The sequence below is a fragment of the Somniosus microcephalus genome, chromosome 19, assembly GCF_052327205.1.
Source record: "Somniosus microcephalus isolate GS21.2 chromosome 19, FLI_Smic_1.0, whole genome shotgun sequence".
In the NCBI taxonomy this organism is placed as follows: Eukaryota; Metazoa; Chordata; class Chondrichthyes; order Squaliformes; family Somniosidae; genus Somniosus; species Somniosus microcephalus.
In genome coordinates this window covers 46,006,584-46,027,122 of record NC_141005.1, presented here as the reverse complement: position 1 = coordinate 46,027,122, position 20,539 = coordinate 46,006,584, and the positions used below count along the sequence as shown (strand labels likewise).

Sequence of the window (20,539 nt, the reverse complement as noted above, 5' to 3'; positions counted from 1 at the left end):
TGTGTAGAAGCGTTTCCTAATTTCACTCCTGAAAAGGTCTGGCTCTAATTTTTAGACTGTGCCCCCTAGTCCTAGAATCCCCAACCAGCAAAAATAGATTCTCTCTAGCCACCCTATCTGTTCCCCTTAATATCTTGAAAACTTCGATCAGATCACCCCATAACCTTATAAATTCTAGGGAATACAAGCCTAATTTGTGTAATAAAAACCGAAAATGCTGGAAATACTTAACAGGTCAGGCAGCGTCTGTGGAGAAACAGATTTAACGTTTCAGGTCGATGACCCTTCTTTGTGTAATCTCTCCTTGTAACTTAACCTTGAAGTCTGGGTATCATTCTGGTAAACCTATGCTGCACTCGCTCCAAGGCCAATATATGCTTCCTAACATGTGTTGCCTAGAACTGCTCACAGTACTCCAGGTGTGGTCCAACCAGGGTTCTGCACAGCTGCAGCATAACTTCTGCCCCCTTGTATTCTAGTCCTCTAGATATAAAGCCAAGCATTCCATTTGCCTTTTTGATTATTTTCAGTACCTGTTCATGACATTTTAATGATCTATGTATCTGGACCGCCAAGTCTCTTTGGATTTCCACTGGCCGGACTTTTCTGGGGTCCGTACAGGCGGGAATGGAGGCGGGTCGGGTGCGAAATTTGAAAAAAATTGGAGCGGGTCGGGAATCCGCCGTCATCCTGCCCCCACGCACCTTTCCCTCGGGCAAGTTTGCCGGTGCGGCCGACCTAATTAAAATCATTATAAGCGTGTTTTCAGACTGTTAAGAGCCTTTTTCCCCCTACATTTCAAATTTCCCTGCATGGCCCGGGATTCACGCAGCTCCGGGACCACGTGTGTCAACCTGAGGCAGGAGTTCAGTGGCCAATGATCCAGCTGATTTGTTGCCAGCATCGAATGTAGCATAAAAGCTCCCACCGGACAGCTGATCACTTTCCTCAGGCAGAAACTGTTGCTGACTGCATTCTCAGCACAGATTGAGCTTTCTGCAGGCTGCAAGTCTTTCCATCAAAGTCTCCATCCAGCATCACCTCATTGGAAAAACCTCTCTCACCACTGACTGATTGCTTCTGTCAACTCTACTTGACCTGCCATCTATTCCATCAGCATGGGTGCAGTTTATACTGTCTCAACTTGGTCCTCAGAATCGGATCACGATTAGCCCCAACAGTAGCAGCACCAGCACCAACAACACCACCACCAACCTTCTCCTCAACGCTCTGATGTGCCACGAGACAGAAAGCAACAGCGCAGGGCTGCATGTACCATGCCGGAGGCGATACCCCCACCACAGAGAATACAGGCAGAGGATGCGCTTCCTCAACATGACTGAGCAGCAATGCCAAAGGAGGCTCAGGCTATCGCTTCAGGTCATTGCAGACATTGGCACATTGCTGCAGCAAGACCTGCAGCCCAGAGGCACGGGTGACCACGCCTTACCAGTGGCTGTCAAAGTCACCAGCGCCCTCAACTTCTTCGCCTGAGGCTTCTTCCAGGGATCTGCAGCAGACATTTGCAGCATCTCACAGTCAGGCGCCCATAGCTGCATCACGCAGGTCACCGATGCCCTCTCTGACAAGTCAGCCAATTATATCAACTTTGCTACTGATGAAACCAGTGTTACTGAGCGGGCGCTCGGCTTTGCCACTCTGGCTGGCTTCCCACGGGTGCAGGGCATCATCGACTGCACACGTGATCATCGGGGCACCCCATATCCCAGGAGTCTTTGTCAACCACAAGGGCTTCCACTCCCTCAATGTGCAGCTCGTTTGCAACCATAGGAAGATCATCATGCATGTGTGTGCCAAATACCCTGGCAGCTGCCATGACTCTTTTGTACCTCGCCAGTCCACCCTCCCTCAGCTCTTCACACCTTCAAACAGACTTTCCATCTAGCTGCTTGGAGACAAGTGCTATCCACTGAAGACGTCGCTCATGACACCCTTGAGGAGGCCAAGTACTGAAGCCCAGGAGGGATACAATGAAAGCCACATTTCCACCAGATGTGTCATAGAGCAGAGAATAGGCATGCCCAAAATGTGCTTCAGATGCCTTGACAGATCTGGAGGAGCCCTTCAGTGCGCACCAGCCAGGATCTCCAGAATCTCCAGTGGTCTGCTGCGCCCTGCACAACATTAACGCAAACTTCACATTAACATTGAATAAAATACCCCAGTGGCTACCCTTGTGAAGCTACTTGTGTGGCATCTTTATCTTCCGCGTACTTCTACGTGATGCTACCCGTGACTTCAGCAGAGGTAGAGGCAGCCTGCTCACTTCTCTGCTGCGACTGCTTCGGCACTTTTGGCGGTCGTCCTCTGGGTTTTGGAGTCTGTGATGGCCCCGCCAAGTCTGCTTCTCCTGCAACTGTGCAGGGGCAGACTCTGTCTTTGGGAGGGCATCTGGGGTTCTGACCGAGAGGGTGGCAATGGGGGGAGAACTGTGAGCGCTTTGAGAGCAGCTCCCATTTCCATGTACCCTCTCACCATTATCCCTCTCGTGGGCCATCCTCACTTAACTGTTAGCAAGGAGCTAGAGAGCACCTTGCTGCACATCAGTGGGGCCATGAGGACCCATGTCTACACTGACATCCCTCGTAGAGAGGAAGTCTATGAGCCTCTGCCATCTATTCTCCATAGCTATCTATTCTCCAGAGACCATGTGCTCCTCTGAGTCATGTATTAGCTGCTCCATGGAGGTGGCCATCCTATCCATGGAGGGGCCATTGCCTGCGACACGGTGGTGTTCATGTTGGAGATGGACTCCTCCATTCTCTCAACATTTGCAGACATCGCACTCGCAAAACCTGTCAGAGCCTCCTGCACTTGTTCCTGAAGCTCCAGGATCGCCGTCTTTATGGATGGCCCCCGAGGCTCAGCATCTGCAAGCAGCTGAGCAGAGCTGGGAGAGGCCTGCAGCCTCTGACGAGGAGTCTTCACCTCTGCTCTTGCTCGGTTGTGATTTGAGAGACACCAGGTGACAACACTAGTCTATCTCGCGAGGGACCCACAGAGGTGTGTATTTCTGCACTGGTACTGGGTTCACTTATGTCTGGTGACGGTGCGCCCTCAGAGGCTGGAGGCTCCTCTGAGGAGTCGTCTTCCTCTTGCTCCTGCACACTGGTGGGAGCTCTTGATGGACCTGCTGGACAGTAAAGATGTGTTAGATATGCCGTATGCAGATTGGGTACTGATACCAGTTTGCACATAATGACCGTTCAATGGCTGCTGACATCAGCCCCCATATGAGTGACTGATGTATGCCATGTAACTGTATGATATGTAATTCTGTCACCAGGTTGCTGTGATGTCCCCCTCTCTCCATCTCCCACCTCCAGCTGCTTGGCAACTCCCACCAGCTCTAAGGCAGCCTCCTCTGCTGTGGTCAGGGTGGCCACTGATGCCATTCCACCGCCAGTTCTCTCCTTCTCCTTGTGGGCTCTCTTTTCCTGCAAGGAGAGAAAGAAGGTTGAGTCAGAGTGATGGAATGAGTGTAAGGAATGGAAGGGTTACATCTGTAGAGGGTGACTATGATAAACTGGGGATGGCAATTCCAACTGGCCTCCTCGTGTGTTGCTAGTTGGTATGATTGCATTAGGATGAGGGCGAGTATGAGGGGTGGTTAGTAAGATGGGGATGTAATAATGTAGCTGGAGAGAGGGGGATGGGTGGAGGTGCAAACCAAGTTGGTGTGAGTAAGGATGTGCAGGAGTAGGATAGGGAAGGCAGAGTGATGGGGATGTGACGAGAGGCACAGCAGGATGAAGGTGAGTGTGGCTTTGTACTCACCTTTCCTGATCGAACAAAATCGTTGAAGTGTTTGCGGCTCTGCAGCCAGGTCCTCCTGATGACATCCCTGCTATTCACCTCCTCTGCTATTTGGAGGGAGTCATCGGAGACCCTGGGTGCAGCCTCTGTTCAGTCATCTCTGGTGGTGTATGCAGCAGTGAAATGGTGAAGTGCACTCATTGCACACTCCTAGATGAACCTTCAAATGCAATGTGGCCATGGCTCCTTTAAATATCCCGGCTGAAAACACATCATCGATGACGTCATCAGACCCACACCATTTAATTGGGCCGGGTAACGCGCAGGATGGGCATAATAGTCCCCATTAACGTAAAGTCATTCTGTGGAGTGGGATGGAGCCAACAACGGCTCGTGACCCGCCATGCCAAACGATTGCACCAGACCCTCCCAGGTAGGGAAAATTCCAGCCATTGTTTTTAAACTTTTCACCATTTAGAAAGTACCCTGTTCTATCCTGTTTATGTCTAAAGTGGATGACCTCACCTTTGCCTACACTGAAATCCATTTGCCACAGTTTTGCCCATTCATTTAATCTGTTGATATCCCTTTGTAATTTTATGCTTTTATCTATACTGCCTACAATGCCGCCCATCTTTGTGTCATCAGCAAATTTGGATATATGACTTTCTATGCCATCATCTAAGTCATGAATAAATACTGTGAATAGTTGAGGCCCCAACACAGATCCCTGCAGGACAACACTAGTCACATTCTGCCAAGTTGAGTACCTACCCATCATCCCTACTGCCGTAAATAATATCAGATAATATGGGATGCAGGAAAGGAAGTTGGGTGGTCAGCAGTATAGTGGGAATAGGGTCGAGGGAGCAGGAAGTGGCTCTCATGGACAAGATGAGACACAGGTTGCTAAGGCCATTAAAAAAAAGAAAACCAAGTACTAGGGTTTATTTCTAGAGGGATAGAATTGAAAAGTAACGACGTTATGCTAAACCTGGCTAGACCACACCTAGAGCACAGCGCACAGACCTGGTCGCCATATTATAGAAAGGATATAGAGGCACTGGAGAGGGTGCAGAGAAGATCCACAAGGGTGATACCAGAAATGCGAGGGTATACATATCAGGAAAGGATAAGGCTGAGGGGTGACCTAATAGAGGTCTTCAAAATTATGAAAGGTTTTGATAGAGTGGATACAGAGAGAATGTTTCAACTGTGGGGAAGAGCATAACTAGAAGCCATCAATATAAGATAGTCACCAAGAAATCCAATTGGGAATTCAGAAGAAACTTCTTCACCCAAAGAATGGTGAGAATGTGGAACTCGCCACCACAGGGAGCGGCGAATAGCATAGATGCATTCGAGGGGTGGCTGGACAAGCACATGAGGGAGAGGGGAACAGGGGGCTACGCAGATAGGTCCAGACAAGGAAAGACAGGAGGAGGCTTGAGCGGAGCACAAACGCCAGAATGGACTGGCTGGGCCGAACGGCCTGCCTCTGTATGTAATGAGCTTGGAGAGGGCGTGAGGGGAGATCGAAGAGAAACTGGAGAAAGATGCGAGTTCAGGGCTAGAGCAGGAGGAAACCTTAGAAGTCTCAATCTTAGTGACAAAGAAGTCCATGAGCTCTTCACATTTGTTGTTGGAGGTGAGGGTGGGGGAAACAGGTTTAATAAGACAGTTTGCAGTAGAGAAAATAAGGCAGGGGTTATCTGTGAATTTCCCAATGATCCTGGAATAGTGAGCAGCTTTGGCAAACGAGAGCAGGACCCGATAGTGCTTTATGTGGTCCAGACAGATCTGGCGGTGAATGGCTAAACCAGTTGTTCGCCATTTCCGTTGAAGTCTGCATCCCTTGGACTTAAGGGAGCGGAGATGAAATGCTGTACCGGGGGAACGAGCAGGGTGAGACAGAGTAATGCTTTTAATGTGGACTAAGGCATCAAAGGTGGTGGTGGTGAGGGTGTGATTGAGCAGCTCGCTAGCTGCAGAAATGTCGTGGTGAATGGAGGGCCAAAGGCAAGACAGTTGGGATTTTGAAAGTGCAGTAGTAAGTGAATTGGGAGAGAGTTTTTAACCCTAAACCCCAAATCGTGCAGTGTCAATAGCGCAATGCAGAGCCAGCTGCAGTATCAACAGTCATTGTGACATCATCGGAGCTCATTGTGACATCACCGGTTGTCATTCTGATGTCACCGATGATGCAGGTCGGCTGCGTTGTCAATAGTCACTCTGAAAAAGAAATGAGGCCCTGGTATTACTGATACACAAGACTGCAATTCGTGTACCCCACAATTAATTATTGGAGCTGAACCCCTGTAATGATAAGGGAGACATTACGAGCTCAGATTCCCATTGCTGAGCTTCACCCATTGGGAGCTCATAATAGGAATCTGGGGCATGGGGGGGGGGGGGTCAGTGCACCCTGTCAGGAACACATAGAATCGACCCTTAAATCTGTATTATTTATCATTAGCTTTCCGAAAAATAATTTTTAAAGCAGTTTAACAATCAACCTATAAATGCACGACTCAATCAATTGTGAGGTCACCCTCACCAGTGAGGTCATCACTGGGCAGGTCATGTGGCACAAGATGTCACAATGAAATTTGTGACTTCACAACAGCAGGAAATAATGACACAGTGCCGTTTACAAATAAAGTTGTTGGCTACTTGGTCATCCAGCAGTTAAAGTTTGTTTTTGACCACAAGGAGAAGGAGGGAGTGAGTTTTCAAAAGCAATCTTTTCAAAACAATCAACCAAACTCTTTAAACCATTAAACTAATTCAAGACCATCGAATTAGGAATCTAAGAAAAGTCTGCATAAGACGAACATCTGAGTCTGAGAACATCCATTCACAGGAGAGAAAGAGCCTGTGTTAGGGTGGAGACAAATAAACATCAAAACAACAAATCTACAATACCTGTATAACACCAGCAATACTCGTGAAAATCTGTGAGTAAAAGCTTAGTGTTTATCACTAGGACACATTGTATGAACAAAAGTGATTGAATTCAAGCAAAATGGTGACTAATAGAATGGAAGATTAATTGGCATGATTATCAATTTGTTTTCTGATGAAGATGAATTTGTTAACAGTAGATTATCTGAGTCACTGCAAAAACTAGGAAGTATCAATCACAAATTTGTACTTACATTCTGCCGTAAGTACCTTACCAAAAATAAATTGCCAGCGGTACAACGTCCTGCCTTACTAACAGTTATGATGTTGGTAATAAAGCTCTCTGCTTTTACTCACAGATTTTCACGAGTATTGCTGGTGTTATGTTGTAGATTTGTTGTTTTGATGTTTATTTGTCTCCACCCTAACACATGCTCTTTCTCTCCTGTGAATGGATGTTCTCAGACTCACAGATGTTCGTCTTATGCAGACTTTTCTTAGTAGATTCCTAATTCGATGGTCTTGAACATTTACGCAAACAGCTGGCTAAAAACTGACCAACTTCTCTTTGATGGACATGACCAGACATGACTACTGAACATCACGAAGCGGCAAGTTGCCTCCTGGTTAGTCTGGGTGCTCGGTTTCCCGTTGAAATTTTCAAGCACATAGAGTTAGTGTGCCAACCATGGACCCAAGCACATTTCTATGTAGCGCTGACACTGGCAAGGCGGTGTAGAGTAAACGTGCATTGCACGGTATCTCGGCTCAAGCCGGTCTTGAAAAACATGCTCCCCATGCTTCATAAAGTAACAGGTGGGGAAATGAAGTGGACTCTCTGTGTTGCATTGGGTATTTTTAGTGAGAGCATTCTAAAATACTTGTCAAACACAGAGGGGATCCGAAAACCCAAACTGAAGAAACAGATATTCTTCTCTGAGGTTTCTGTGGCTTACGATCTATTTTTGAATTCATAGCTGCCTATGAAAGAGCCCACGGTGAGCACAGCAGTAATGGAAACAGTAGCCCGGATAATCCACTTACTACTCCATGTACCAGGAAAGCTCTCCTGATCCTTGTGTCAATCATTGCCAGAGAGAGGAACAGTGAAGTACTACTGGCACAACTGCAATCTGCTGACCAGTTTACATCAGCAGATCTGTAGTGTGATGGAACAACCCACCAAGCCTCTTTCTGAGAAGCTGCTGAATGCAATCCTTTGGTGTTCCAGGGTTCTAGCTCTGGCCTTTACAAGCCAGATACTAGAGTTCCTTCAGATGCAACTGGCAATTGACAATGACCAAGTTCAACTTGGGGCACTGGCTGTGCTGAAGTACCTTATCGATACTGTCCCTTCACACATGGAGAGTCAGAAAAATCAGATTCTGACTCGCAAACAACGAGCATTTTCATCGGAGACTAACAGAGTGAAGGGACTACGTGCCCAGGTAATATACACGATGGCCAGTCACAATTACTTGGGAGCTGGAGGGAGGAAAGCAGCTGGTGGAATTTATCATCCGACAGTGTGCTCTGCCCGAGAACGAGGAGAGCACAGAAAGCGAAGAGGAGCTCGGCAACATAATGGTGGCCGTGGTTACGGAGAACGATCTAAAGAGACTGTGCGAAGGATTGCTGAAATTGATGGCGGTGAATTTACCGATTGGCGATGTCCCCTGACCCTACGTACTGGAGTTTGTGATCACAGTACACTGCCGCCTTTACAATCATCTGCGGTTCCTCACTGTACGTTGGAATAAAGAAACTGGAAGCCAGCGAGACACAATTTCTCCTTAATTACGAGGACTATCCAAATCTTCCTGAGCCTCGTACACTGCTGACGCGGTTACTGATTGCGTCTTCTCTGTGTCATGGAAAAGGCAGAGGTGTTCCTGCTCTGGGCTTACTCTCTCTCCTGGGAATGGACATCCACCCAGCAGCAGCGAGAGTATGGGACACGGAATTCCCAATTTTATTTAACTTTCTCGGGGAGAATTCAGAGTGGTCCAACCTCCAGGATGAGTGGGAAGAGAAACTGTTGGGGGTTTTGTCCCAAACGCTGGAGGCAATCGCAGATGAGGTGTGGATCGTCCAGCTAACTGAAGAAATGACCAACTGCATTCACACCTATCACCGGTTTCGAATAGAGAGGGGTTTTCTGTACAAGTTTTTAGAGAGAGTGCTCCGAATGACCCAGGACAAAGAAATCGTAGGAAAAATTCTTCAGCAGATGCTACAGAGTGTTCAGCACAATGAAGATTTAGAGAGAGACAGGGTAGCTTCTACAATTGGGGATTGTGCTGTAACCCATTTAGACACCACGCTCACCACACTGAAGGGTTTCATGAAGTTCAATAGTTCGAAGATACAAAGTTCCTTCCACCTTATTCAGGACCACGGTGACAATCAAATAATAAAAGTTAAAAGCATGCTCATTTTATGCTACGGGCAGATTATGTTACATTGTCCTCGGGGCCTCATTCTGCTCAGAATAGACTGACATTCTGCACAATGTGCTGTGCCTTTTCAGCGCAAAGATTTTTGGACTGAAATTTGGACTCAAGTTAAGTTTGATCAAGACGGTGACACTGTTGGCCAAAGCTATCGAACCCAGTGAGGGACACGCCCCTCTTGGGACAAAACCCACTTTCACCAGAAAGGCGGAATTGCTGACCTGCATGCAAGAGCTGATCACGGCTGAACCAATAGAGACAATGACCACTTCGCTTCGAAAGTCTGCCATGGATGCCTGTGCATCCCTCATAAAACTCGAGCCTTCATTGAACGCTAACAGTGAGCTGTTTGAATAGTGTCTACAGCTTACCAGATTTGGAGATCAGCACTCCCAATGAAAGCACAAACATGAACATGGCAGAGAGACAGAACCTTCACACCGAGACAATGGCCACTCTGCAGAATCTTCTGAAGCAATATTTACTTTTGGATTTGTCGCCTGATGGGCTTCATTCTGTATTTAAAAACATGGAGACCGGGATGCAATCCACAAAGGACCAGGAGCGAGAAATGGCAATGGAGACCACTTTACAGCTGGTGACGTTTTACCTGGAGAAACTGGATGTTAGCAATAAGGTGCAATCCAATAACTTGGTGACTATTATTGGAAGTGTGAGGCTTCAATGTGCAGATCCATCGCCTGTTGCAAGGGAGGCAGCCATTGAAAGTTTGTATGGATTGCTTTATATCTAGTTATACACCTTGAAGGGTTTCCTGTGGGTCATCAAGTTAAGGAAGTGGAGTATCTGAAAGCCATCAAAGGCGGGTTTCAAACGTGCACTGACGTTGGTAAAGTTTTATCGAAGTGCATAACCCATGATCAGTTGAACACTCTACTCTTCACCATCTTTAAAGGACTAACAGCAGACAAACAATGGAACGTTTCCTGCACAGCTTCTATTATCACAAATGTCCTCATTACCAAACGTGGAGCCACCCTTGCACACATTCGGGGAACAATCAAAGTATTGTGCAGTCACTTGCACTCAACTACTGAGCCACAGGTGACAAATGCAGTGACGCATTCTATCTCCATTCTGGCGTCACACCATATGCCAGCAGTTTTGTCCACTCTCCTCACTTACCCTAGTCCACCTGACAGGTACATTGGTGACATATGGCGATCCCTACTGTCAGATAATGCAGTAGCCACAGCCGACTACCTACTTGACAATTTAAGGTCATTGTATGACGCCGGTAGAGATTCCCATGTCAGAGATACAAAAGATTCAGCAACTCAGCAGCCTTTAGCTGTCCTCTGTGCTCTTCATGAAGTGGTACGAAAGCCTGAATCAGGGGAAGTGATAAACATTCTGTACCCCCAGTTAGTCAGCACCCTTCTGATTCACCTCAGCTTCAGTGTTTGAGTTCGGTTTCCAACCAACTTTTTGAGAATTCCAAAAGATGGGAACACCTTCCGCCCGACTCTAAAACTGAATGACGCTGACGCTCGCCATCACTCAGCTGAGATACTTCGAGCTGTCCTGACACAAGGAAAGGGAGATGATACCATCATGAGAGAAATGGGAGGTTGGGATCTCACTGAGTCCAAGAAAGCACCATGAGGGAGTTACACTGCTGGCAAGCACATTGACCGGGTTTGTGGGGGGGGGGGGGGGGGGGGGGGGGGGGGAGGGGAGGATCGGGCCGGAGTATCAGGAGTGATCGTGAGCAGAGCATCACCCGGGGAAGGGGGATCATGGCCGGAGCATCGGGGCAGGGGTGAAAGGATCGGGGCTGAAGGGAGGAGTCCAGGAAGGCGATCTGAGGCCTCAAGGGGGCCCTGGAGTCCTCATGGGGAGATCAGAGGCCTCGTGGGTGATATCCGAGGCCTCGGGGGGGGGGGGGGGGATCAGTGTCCTTTGGGGGGGGGGGGGGGGGTGCGATCGGAAGCCGTCGAAGGTGGATCGGAAGCCTTGTGGGGGGGGATCTGTGGCCTCGGTGGGATGATCGAAGGCCTAGGGGGTGGTCTCCCATCACAGGGGGTGGGTGTGTATGGGATGCTGGAATGGCTCTTACTCCTGGATCCAGCAGTCCTCGCCTGACTTTAGCTGGCAGCTTCCCCGAGGCCTGAGAAACCCGATTACACCAGAGTTAAATTTGAAATGGTGGCTAAATCTGAGGCACGCCAACCTCATAATAATATTTAAATGGCACACCCGCCTCCTGGGAGCTGGTTGGCTGCAATCCCCCCGGTCCCACCTCCGTTAAAGCCAGAAGTGGGCGGGATGGAGGCGTGTTGGGATCAGGATTCAGTTTTCTAACACTTTAACTTCCCAACCAACTCCAATCCAATCGTTTTTTGCAATTAAAATTCCCTGCTAATTCTCTGAGAAATTTCCGATGGAATTATCACCAGCAATCTTCAATCTTTATTAGAAAATTCGTTTTTGAATAAAAGAAGATATTATTGGAAGAACTGTCTGCCTTTATTTTACAAATAGGATTTATTTATTCAGGAAACCCTTTTAAGTTTCCTTTCCTCCCTTACTTTGTGTTTTTCCCCTTTAGATCCATGCATACAACCCATCCATCCCATTGCCCAACCAAGTTGAAATGTGGACTAACCTCTGCTCCTTGGTCTCAGGCAGTGCCACTCAATTTTATAGTGAGTTTGAAAGTGACTTAGTTAAATCCGAAACTAGGGTCATAAATCTAAACAAAGCAAACTATGTAGGTATGAGGGGCGAGTTGGCTAAGGTAGATCAGGAAACTGCATTAAAAGGTATGACAGTGAACGAGCAATGATTAGCGTTTAAAGAATTAATACATAATTTACAACAAATATACATTCCTTTAAGGCACAAAAACCCCACAGGAAAAGTGGTCCAACCATGGCTAACAAGAGAAGTTAAAGATAGTATTAGATCAAAGGAAGAGGCTTATAATGCTGCCAAAAATAGTAAGCCTGAGGATTGGGAGGATTTTAGAATTCAGCAAAGGAGGACCAAGAAATTGATAAAGGGAAATAGAATGAGAGTAAACTAGCGAGAGACATTAAAACAGACTGTAAAACTTCTATAGGTATGTAAAAAGGAAAAGATTAGCAAAAAGTAAATGTGGGTCCCTTACAGGCTGAGACAGGAGAAATTATAATGGGGAATAAGGAAATGGCAGAGAAATTAAACAAATACTGTCTGTCTTCATGGAAGAAGACGCAAAAAAATTCCCGGAAATAATGGAGAATCAAGGGTCTAGCGAGAATGAGGAACTGAAAGAAATTAGTATTAGTAAAAAAGTAGTACTGGAGAAATTAATGGGACTGAAAGCCAATAAATACCCATGACCTGATGGCCTACATCCTAGGGTTTTGAAATATTTGGCTACAGAGATACTGGATGCATTGGTTGTCATTTTCCAAAATTCCATATTTTCCAGAACGGTTCCCGCGGATTGGAAGGTAGCAAATGTAACCCCACTATTTAAGAAAGGAGCGAGAGAAAACGGAACTACAGACCAGTTAGCCTGACATCAGTAGTCGGGAAAACGCTAGAATCTATTATTAAGGACGTGGTAACAGGGCACTTCGAAAATAATAATAGGATTGGGCAGAGTCAACACTGATTTATGAAAGGGAAACCGTGTTTGACAAATCTATTGAGAGTTTTGTGAGGTTGTAACTAGCAGAATAGATAAGGGGAAACCAGTGGATGTGGTGCAGTTGGATTTTGAGAAGGCATTCGATAAGGTGCCACACAAGAGGTTATTAAACAAAATTAGGGCTCATGGGATTGGGGGTAATATACGCGCACGGACTGAGGACTCATTAACAGACAGAAAACAGAGAGTAGGAATAAATGGGTCATTTTCGGGTTGGCAGGGTGTAACTGGTGGGGTACCGCAACTGTAAAGTCCGCGCCTCAGTAATACACGGACTTCAGGAGAACAGTTTAACAAGTACTTTACTGAACAAGAGGCAGCTTGAAACTGAAACTACAGAAGCCTGCTAGGGCCTTATATACAGGGGTGGTGACTGCCGGTACTGCAGTCTAAGACCAGTTATTCCCTTAAAGGTACATACACAACAATTCCTCCCCTTTTAGATAAACAGTACATAACATTCATTTAACAACTAAATAATAACTAATTACAATTTCAATTTTCTCAATAATATATACATCAACTGAAATAGTCATTTATAAGTTCAGTCTTTGAGGAGGCTTCCTGATCCGGACTGGATAGCGCCTTTCTCGAGTATCCTGTTCTGGCGGTGGAGTCAATTCTGGCTCATTGTCATTGGTTGGTTCGTCAGCTTCCAATACCCCTGCTTCTGAGGTAGACGCAATCTGTACTTCGGGCTCATTACCAGGTGCACGTGCTTGTGGTACAGGTTTGGCTTGTTCCTGTGACACTAGAATCTGGTCAGCATGGCATCTCACGATGCTCTCTCCAACGTCCACTGTGTACATTAGTGGTCCCTGCTGTGTGCATATCGTGCCTGGCTGCCATTTTTCTGTTCGGTAATCGCGGGCCAAGACTGGTTGCCCTATCTTGAAGCTCCTGGTTGGCTTCTCATTTATGTGCTGGAACTGCTTATCCTCAACATCTCGTCTTATGTTTGGTTTGAGCAAATCCAAGCGACATCTTAGTCTCCGGTTGAAAAACAGTACGGCTGGAGTTTGGTTGGTTACTGCATGTGTCGCATTCCGGTAAGCAAACAGGAAGTTATCCACCTTGTGTTGCAGTGGTGTGTCGTCATTATACATTGCCTTGATGGCCTTTTTAAAGGTCTGAACAAACCTCTCAGCCAATCCATTTGTGGCTGGATGATATGGGGCAGATGTGTAATGTTTCACCCCATTATTCTTCAGGAACCTCCGGAAATCCTCAGACACAAACCGTGGGCCATTGTCGGAACAGATCTGTTCTGGCAACCCATTCCTTGCGAAGATGGTCCTTAGGACTGCAATAGTTTTCTCCGTGGTGGTGGAGGACATTTTAAATGACCTCTGGCCATTTCGAATGGGCGTCCACAGCAATTAGGAACATCGAGTCCATAAATGGACCAGCGAAATCAATGTGTACCCGTTGCCATGGAGATGAGGGCCACTCCCATGGATGTAGCGGGGCCTGTGGTGGAGTGTTTTGGACCTTCTGGCATCCTGTGCATCTCTTGGTCATATCCTCGATTTCTTTATCGATTCCCGGCCACCACACAAACGCCCTGGCTAGGCTCTTCATTTTTACCCCTCCCAGATGACCCTCGTGAAGCTCATTGAGTACTCTATCTCTCAACTTTGGTGGAATTACCACTCGGGATCCACACATCAAGGTTCCCCGGCACACTGACAGCTGTTCCCTCCTTGGCAAGAATGCTGGCAACCGTGAGTCACCATATGCCGGCCATCCCTTCACCATCAAATCATAGACCAGAGAGTGTGTCGGGTCATTTCGGGTTTCCTTCTCAATACTTGCGTTTGTAACAGGCAAACATTCGACTATGGTCGCATGGAATATCTCCACCGGGTCCACTGCAGGTGCTTCTTCCGCCGTAGGCAACGGTAGGCGCGACAGCCCATCAGCGTTTCCATGTTGTTTCGTACCTTTGTACTCATGTCATACCGATGTGCCCCTAGAAAAAGTGACCATCTTTGCAGCCGTTGCGCCGTCATCACCGGAACGCCCTTCTTTGGGTTAAAAATTGAGACCAGGGGTTGATGATCAGTCAGTAGGGTGAATTTCTGCCCATGCAGATAGTGATTGAACTTCTTCACCCCCCACACCAGGCTGAGGGCCTCCCTGTCAATCTGGGCGTAGTTACGCTCGGCTGAGGTTAGCGAGCGCGATGCCAAGGCTATTGGCCTCTCTGAACCGTCACGGAATTTGTGTGACAGCACCGCTCCAATGCCATAAGGTGACACATCACATGCCAACCAAATCGGTAGTGTTGGGTTGTAGTGGGCCAATACTTCTTTTGAAGTGATTAGGCATTTACATTCCTGAAAGGCACGCTTACACTCATCACTCCATTTCCATGTTACACCAGTTTGAAGGAGGGCGTTCAGTGGGTGCAGAATTGTAGATAAATTCGGCAAGAACTTATGGTAGTAGTTCACCAACCCGAGGAACGACCTCAGTTGCGACACATTTTCTGGTGCTGGAGCCTTGACTACAGCCTCAATCTTGTCCGGCGACTTATGCAACCCTTCCTCATCAATCATGTGGCCACAATACGAGATTTGTCTCCTGAAGAACTCGCATTTGGGACGGTTGGCTCGTAGCCCATATTCCTGCAATCTCGTGAGCACCTGTTCCAGGTTGGCAAGGTGTTCATTGTCATTTTCGCCCATGACCAGGATGTTGTCCAAATAACACTGGGTCCCCGGGATCCCTTGCAGGACTTGTTCCATTGCCCTCTGCCACATAGCCGGGGTCGATGCTACCCCAAATACCAGTCGATTGTACTGGTAAAGGCCTTTGTGAGTGTTTATAGTGAGGTATTTCCTAGATGCTTCTTCCACCTCCATTTGTAGATACGCTTGAGCCAGGTCAATCTTTGTAAAACGTTTCCCTCCAGATAGTGAGGCGAAAATATCTTCTATCCGCGGAAGCGGATACTGTACTGTGTGCAGGACTGGGTTCACAGTCACCTTGAAGTCCCCACAGATGCAAACCTTCCTTGGCTCCCCAGGCGAGCTGCTCAATGCTTTCTTCATTACAGGAACGATGGGTGTGGCCCACTCGCTCCAGTCCACCTTAGACAGCACCCCCGAACGCTCCAGACTCTCAGTTCAGCTTCCACAGCTGGGCGTATCGCGTATGGCACCGGTCTGGCCTTGAAAAATTTTGGGGTTGCGTTATCCTCAATCTTTATGGTTGCCTTTACTCCTTTTAGAGTCCCAAGTCCTTGTTGGAACACCTCTTCCGCGTCAGATAGAATTTGTGACAGACCTCCAAGTGCGACGTCATCATCTTTTTTGTCAGTCACAGTTAGTGCCAGAATGGAATGCCAATCCAATTGTAGTCTTCGGATCCATTCACGTCCCAATAATGGTGGTCCTCCATCTCGTAGTATATATATGTATAGTTTCTGTGTTTCCTTTCCGTTATATTCAACTGGCACCCTTATTTTTCCTCTGGGGTAGACCTTTTGCCCCGTGTATGTCTTCAATACAATGGATGTGTCCTTTAAGGGTATGTGTGAGAATAGCCGCTCATAGTCTCGTCGATTCATGACAGTTAGGGCTGATCCTGTGTCCAATTCCATCTTCACTGGGGACCCTGCTATCATGAGGGTGACTCAAATGGTTCGGTGATCTTCTTTTGCGATCACATTGTGTAACTTTAAACAACTTAGTCGCCTGCTCCCGGAGTCCTTATTACTCTCCTGATCTTCTGAACTACTATCTGTCAGTTTCTTTACTTTCCTGTACTGTTCTTTAGTAGTTCTTGTCGTGTTGGTCTTCTTTCCCGACCTGCAGACTCTTGCTATATGTCCCATTTTCCCGCATTGCCTGCATATTTTGTCTTTAAACCAGCAGTCCTTCTGCTCATGGGTTGTTCTGCCGCAGCGATAGCACTTTTCGGCTCCATGCGCCATTTCGTTAGCGCTGTATTCTTGTGGTTTCTGTTGTATTTCCGCAGCTACTGCTTCGTAGGATACTGCCACGCTGAAAGCCTGTTCTAGCGTCAGGTCCTTTTTTTGAAAGTAGTCGTTTCTGGGTTCCTTCACTTTGGAGCCCGCAGACAAACTTATCCCGTAAGGTGTCTGCCAGTCCTGCTCCGAACTGGCAGTGCTTCGATAACTTGCGTAGTTCCGTAAGATAGTCAGCATTGCTCTCATCTTTGTGCTGGTTTCTTTTATGGAACTTGAATCTTTCTGCTATCAGCAGTGGTGTAGGGCTTAGATATTACTGTAAGATATGAACAATCTCCTCAAAACTTTTCTCCATTGGTTTAGCTGGGGTAATTAAATTCCGCAATAGGCCGTACGTACTCGCACCCATCAGATTTAATAATACCGACACCCTCTTTCCATCAGCCACCTCATTTGCCTTGCAGTACACTTCAATTCTTTCCACATACGTGGTCCAGTCTTCTACCTCGTTGTCGAAAGCAGTGATACTGCCACTTTTCGGCATCTTGGGCGATTTAAAATGGCGCCTCCCGCGCTTTTGCTTCTTCCCCAACGGGATAAAATGGCGCCTCCCGCGCTTTTGCTTCTTCCCCTTACTGCCACGCTGCTCCTAGCGTTCTACGGGGTAATGGCGGTGACCCGCAGCTTCGGCGCGTCTCGCTTTCCTTCCCCCCCATTTAGTTTCTCTCCGCTGTCCTGTTCTCGAGCACCGACCGCGCCCTGTGCGCTCCACCCTCTCTCTCTCGTTTTCTTTTCCCGGCGACGCTGCACGGCCCGATTTGTAGAGCCGCTCGATCGAGCTTGAGCCTGCCGCAGTCCGGAAGGGTCAGCGCGCTACCTGCTACCAGCACGATTCGCTGGAACCACAGTCTCTCCCGCAATTCTCCAAACACCGATGGATTCTTTGGGCGGTTGCCCTCGGTCGACGCCCGTTGCTCAGACTACGACCTTCCAGGACCTTCCTTTCAGGCGAGATCCCCGTGAGATAATGCCACACTGCAGGTGAGTTCAAACTTACTCGTCACCACTGTAAAGTCCGCGCCTCAGTAATACACGGACTTTGGGAGAACAGTTTAACAAGTACTTTACTGAACAAGAGGCAGCTTGAAACTGAAACTACAGAAGCCTGCTAGGGCCTTATAGACAGGGGTGGTGACTGCCGGTACTGCAGTCTAAGACCAGTTATTCCCTTAAAGGTACATACACAACAGCAACGATCTGTGCTTGGGCCTCAGCTATTCACAATCTACATCAATGATTTGGATGAGGAGACCAAATATAATATATCCAAGTTTTCTAATGATACAAAGCTGGGTAGGAATGTACGTTGTGAGGAGGATGCAAGGAGGCTTTAAGGGGGATATAGACAGGCTAAGTGAGTAGGCAAGAACATAGCAAATGGAATATAATGTTGAGAAATGTGAAGTTATCCACTTTGGTAGGAAAAATAGAAAAGCAGAGTATTTTTTAAATAGTGAGAGATTGGGAAATGTTGGTGTTCAGAGGGACCCAGGAATCCCCGTACACGAACCACCGAAAACTAACATGCAGGCACAGCAAGCAACCAGGAAAGCAAATGGCATGCTGGCCCCCACTACAAGTAAATCCGAGTACAAGAGTAAAGACGTCTTACCGCAACTATACAGGGCCCCGGCGAGACCACACCCGGAGTACCATGCACAGTCCTGGCCCCCCACCCACCCACCCACCCACCCAAGGAAGGACACGCCCTCCATAGAGGGAGTGCAACAAAGGTTCACCAGACCGGCCCCTGGGATGGGGGGACTATCCCATGAGGACAGATAGATAGTGTGGGCCTACTCTGCTCAAAGAGTTCAGAAGAATAAGGGGCGATCTCACCGAAACACACAAAACTCTCACAGGGCTTGACAGGGCAGATACAGGGAGGATGCAGCCCCCACCGGCTGGGAAGTCTAGAACCAGGGGACACAGCCTCAGACAAGGGTCCGGCCATCCGGGACCGAGATGAGGAGAAACCTCCCCACCCAGAGGGCGTCGAATCCCTGGAACTCTCTACCCCAGAGGGCTGCGGAGGACCAGTTGTCGAGTACATCCAAGACAGAGATCGACAGAATCCTGAATATTAAGGGAATCAAGGGATATGGGGATAGTTCAGGAAAGCAGAGACAAGGCAGATGATCAGCCACGATCCCACTGAATGGTGTCAATAAAACCAACTATTTAGAAAAGTTTAAGCCTCAGCTGATCCTTTTCGCTAGGTACCATAAAGCAGTAAAGAGTTAAGAAACACTACAAAATGTTGGTGCGGAGCTAAGCTGAGTTTAGGACCATGTATCTTGTGAGCAGTACCCCAAACACCGAGCCCACTACGCTTTGTGCAATCCCTCGGTTTAGCTCAGGTCAGTCTGTGCCGGCCAGTTTTGATGTCTGAAGTCCAACACATTGGCTCCGATTGAGGCTCTCGGTTCAGAGTTGTCGCCTTCACACACAACCGGAGTTCAAAACAGAGTCCAAAGAGATAGGGAGAAAGATGGGGACTGTTAAAAGTGGCATTGACTAGGCAGACTGACCACACTTTGAGCAATGGAAGGGGATTCTGGTTGTAGTAACAAACGATCAGTGGATTATAGGATTACTACTGGTTACAGGTAGGATATTGGGGCCTTACACCTATTACTATCAGTGAGATATTGTATTGGATATTTGGAGAATCTGGGTGTTGCGAGTGTTAGTTATTGATGTCATTTCAATGCATTACTATTAGTTACTGATGGAATCCAAGTTCCTCCCACTTCTGGTTTGCCCCGTGAATCCCTCTCCCACCTTTGGGTGACCGCCTGGTTCTTGGAACTTCTCGGACAACAGCTGCGGCCGCAAAGATTCTCAACCACAGGGGACCCAACCTTTAGAAGGTAAATATATTTGCCCACGCCACGTGGTCAGATACCATGCAATGAGGCATCACATGGGCAGATGTCACATGATCAAACCTCCAGGAACACCTCCAACCGGAGTTGGCAACTGTAGTGTGGAGTGAGTTATGATTACTGACATGGACTGAAACTTCATTTAAACAGGAGAAGTTGTTTATTTTGACATATATATATATAGAATTGGTCACATCTTTTTAAAACCAAAATAAGTGATTCCCAGCCGCTGGCACTTCACCAGCTACTAAAGGTCGGTTTCTAAACACGAGGCCAGGTTCCCCAGCAAGGCCTCCCCTCCTGCTCCCTGCCCGCACAGGCGGCGGCGCCTACCTCTGCCTGAACTTGTGCTTCCACACGGTGCTCCGGCCCTGACACACTTCCTGCAGCTTCTTACACGACAGGCAGACGTTAACCACGTCCACATGGTTTAACGAGGGGTGGCAGAAGATCTGCTCCAGCACCTCCTCCGGCAGCCCGGTTAAGCTGCTGCCTTCCAGCTCCGCCATCTTACTTGTTTACATCCAACACTTGACGGGAGGCGACTTCCGCTTCCGGCCGCTGAGAGCGCGGGGAATTCAAAACTCCTTTCGCCCCGAGGTGGGCGGCCGGGCTGTGCTCAGGGTCTTCCTCCCACCTAATACTGCAAGAAGTGAACATCATTGGTGAGAAGAAGAAAAAAACCGCAGCGAGCCAGTCGGCAAAAATTAATACATTTTCTCACAATTGAGAAGTTACTCTATCACAAAATACTGCGAATAGACCAGACGCTTGAGTTTGCAAACCCAAGTCAACGGTTTGCTCTTCAGTTACAAAGTAGACTACATTTAAAAACGAGAAGGAGTGTTTGTAACTCAGG

General features: G+C 47.7%; 1 protein-coding gene across 5 annotated transcripts in view; it reads right to left on the bottom strand.

The window, feature by feature from the left end:
* Positions 1-20,300, bottom strand: part of fbxo21 (F-box protein 21) — a 62,963-nt gene extending 42,663 nt beyond the window's left edge. For 2 of the 5 annotated variants that reach the window (XR_015072328.1, XM_085961755.1), the window contains exon 1: positions 20,014-20,291. Coding sequence is in view for 2 of the 5 variants with exons in the window: in XM_085961755.1 (XP_085817881.1) it covers positions 20,014-20,189 (176 nt within the window). In the remaining 3 variants the exon portion in view is untranslated. Of the gene's footprint in view, positions 1-20,013 lie in introns of all 5 variants that reach the window. The other 3 variants (XR_015072329.1, XR_015072330.1, XM_085961757.1) reach the window with 3 other exon arrangements.
* Positions 20,301-20,539: the final 239 nt, after the last annotated feature.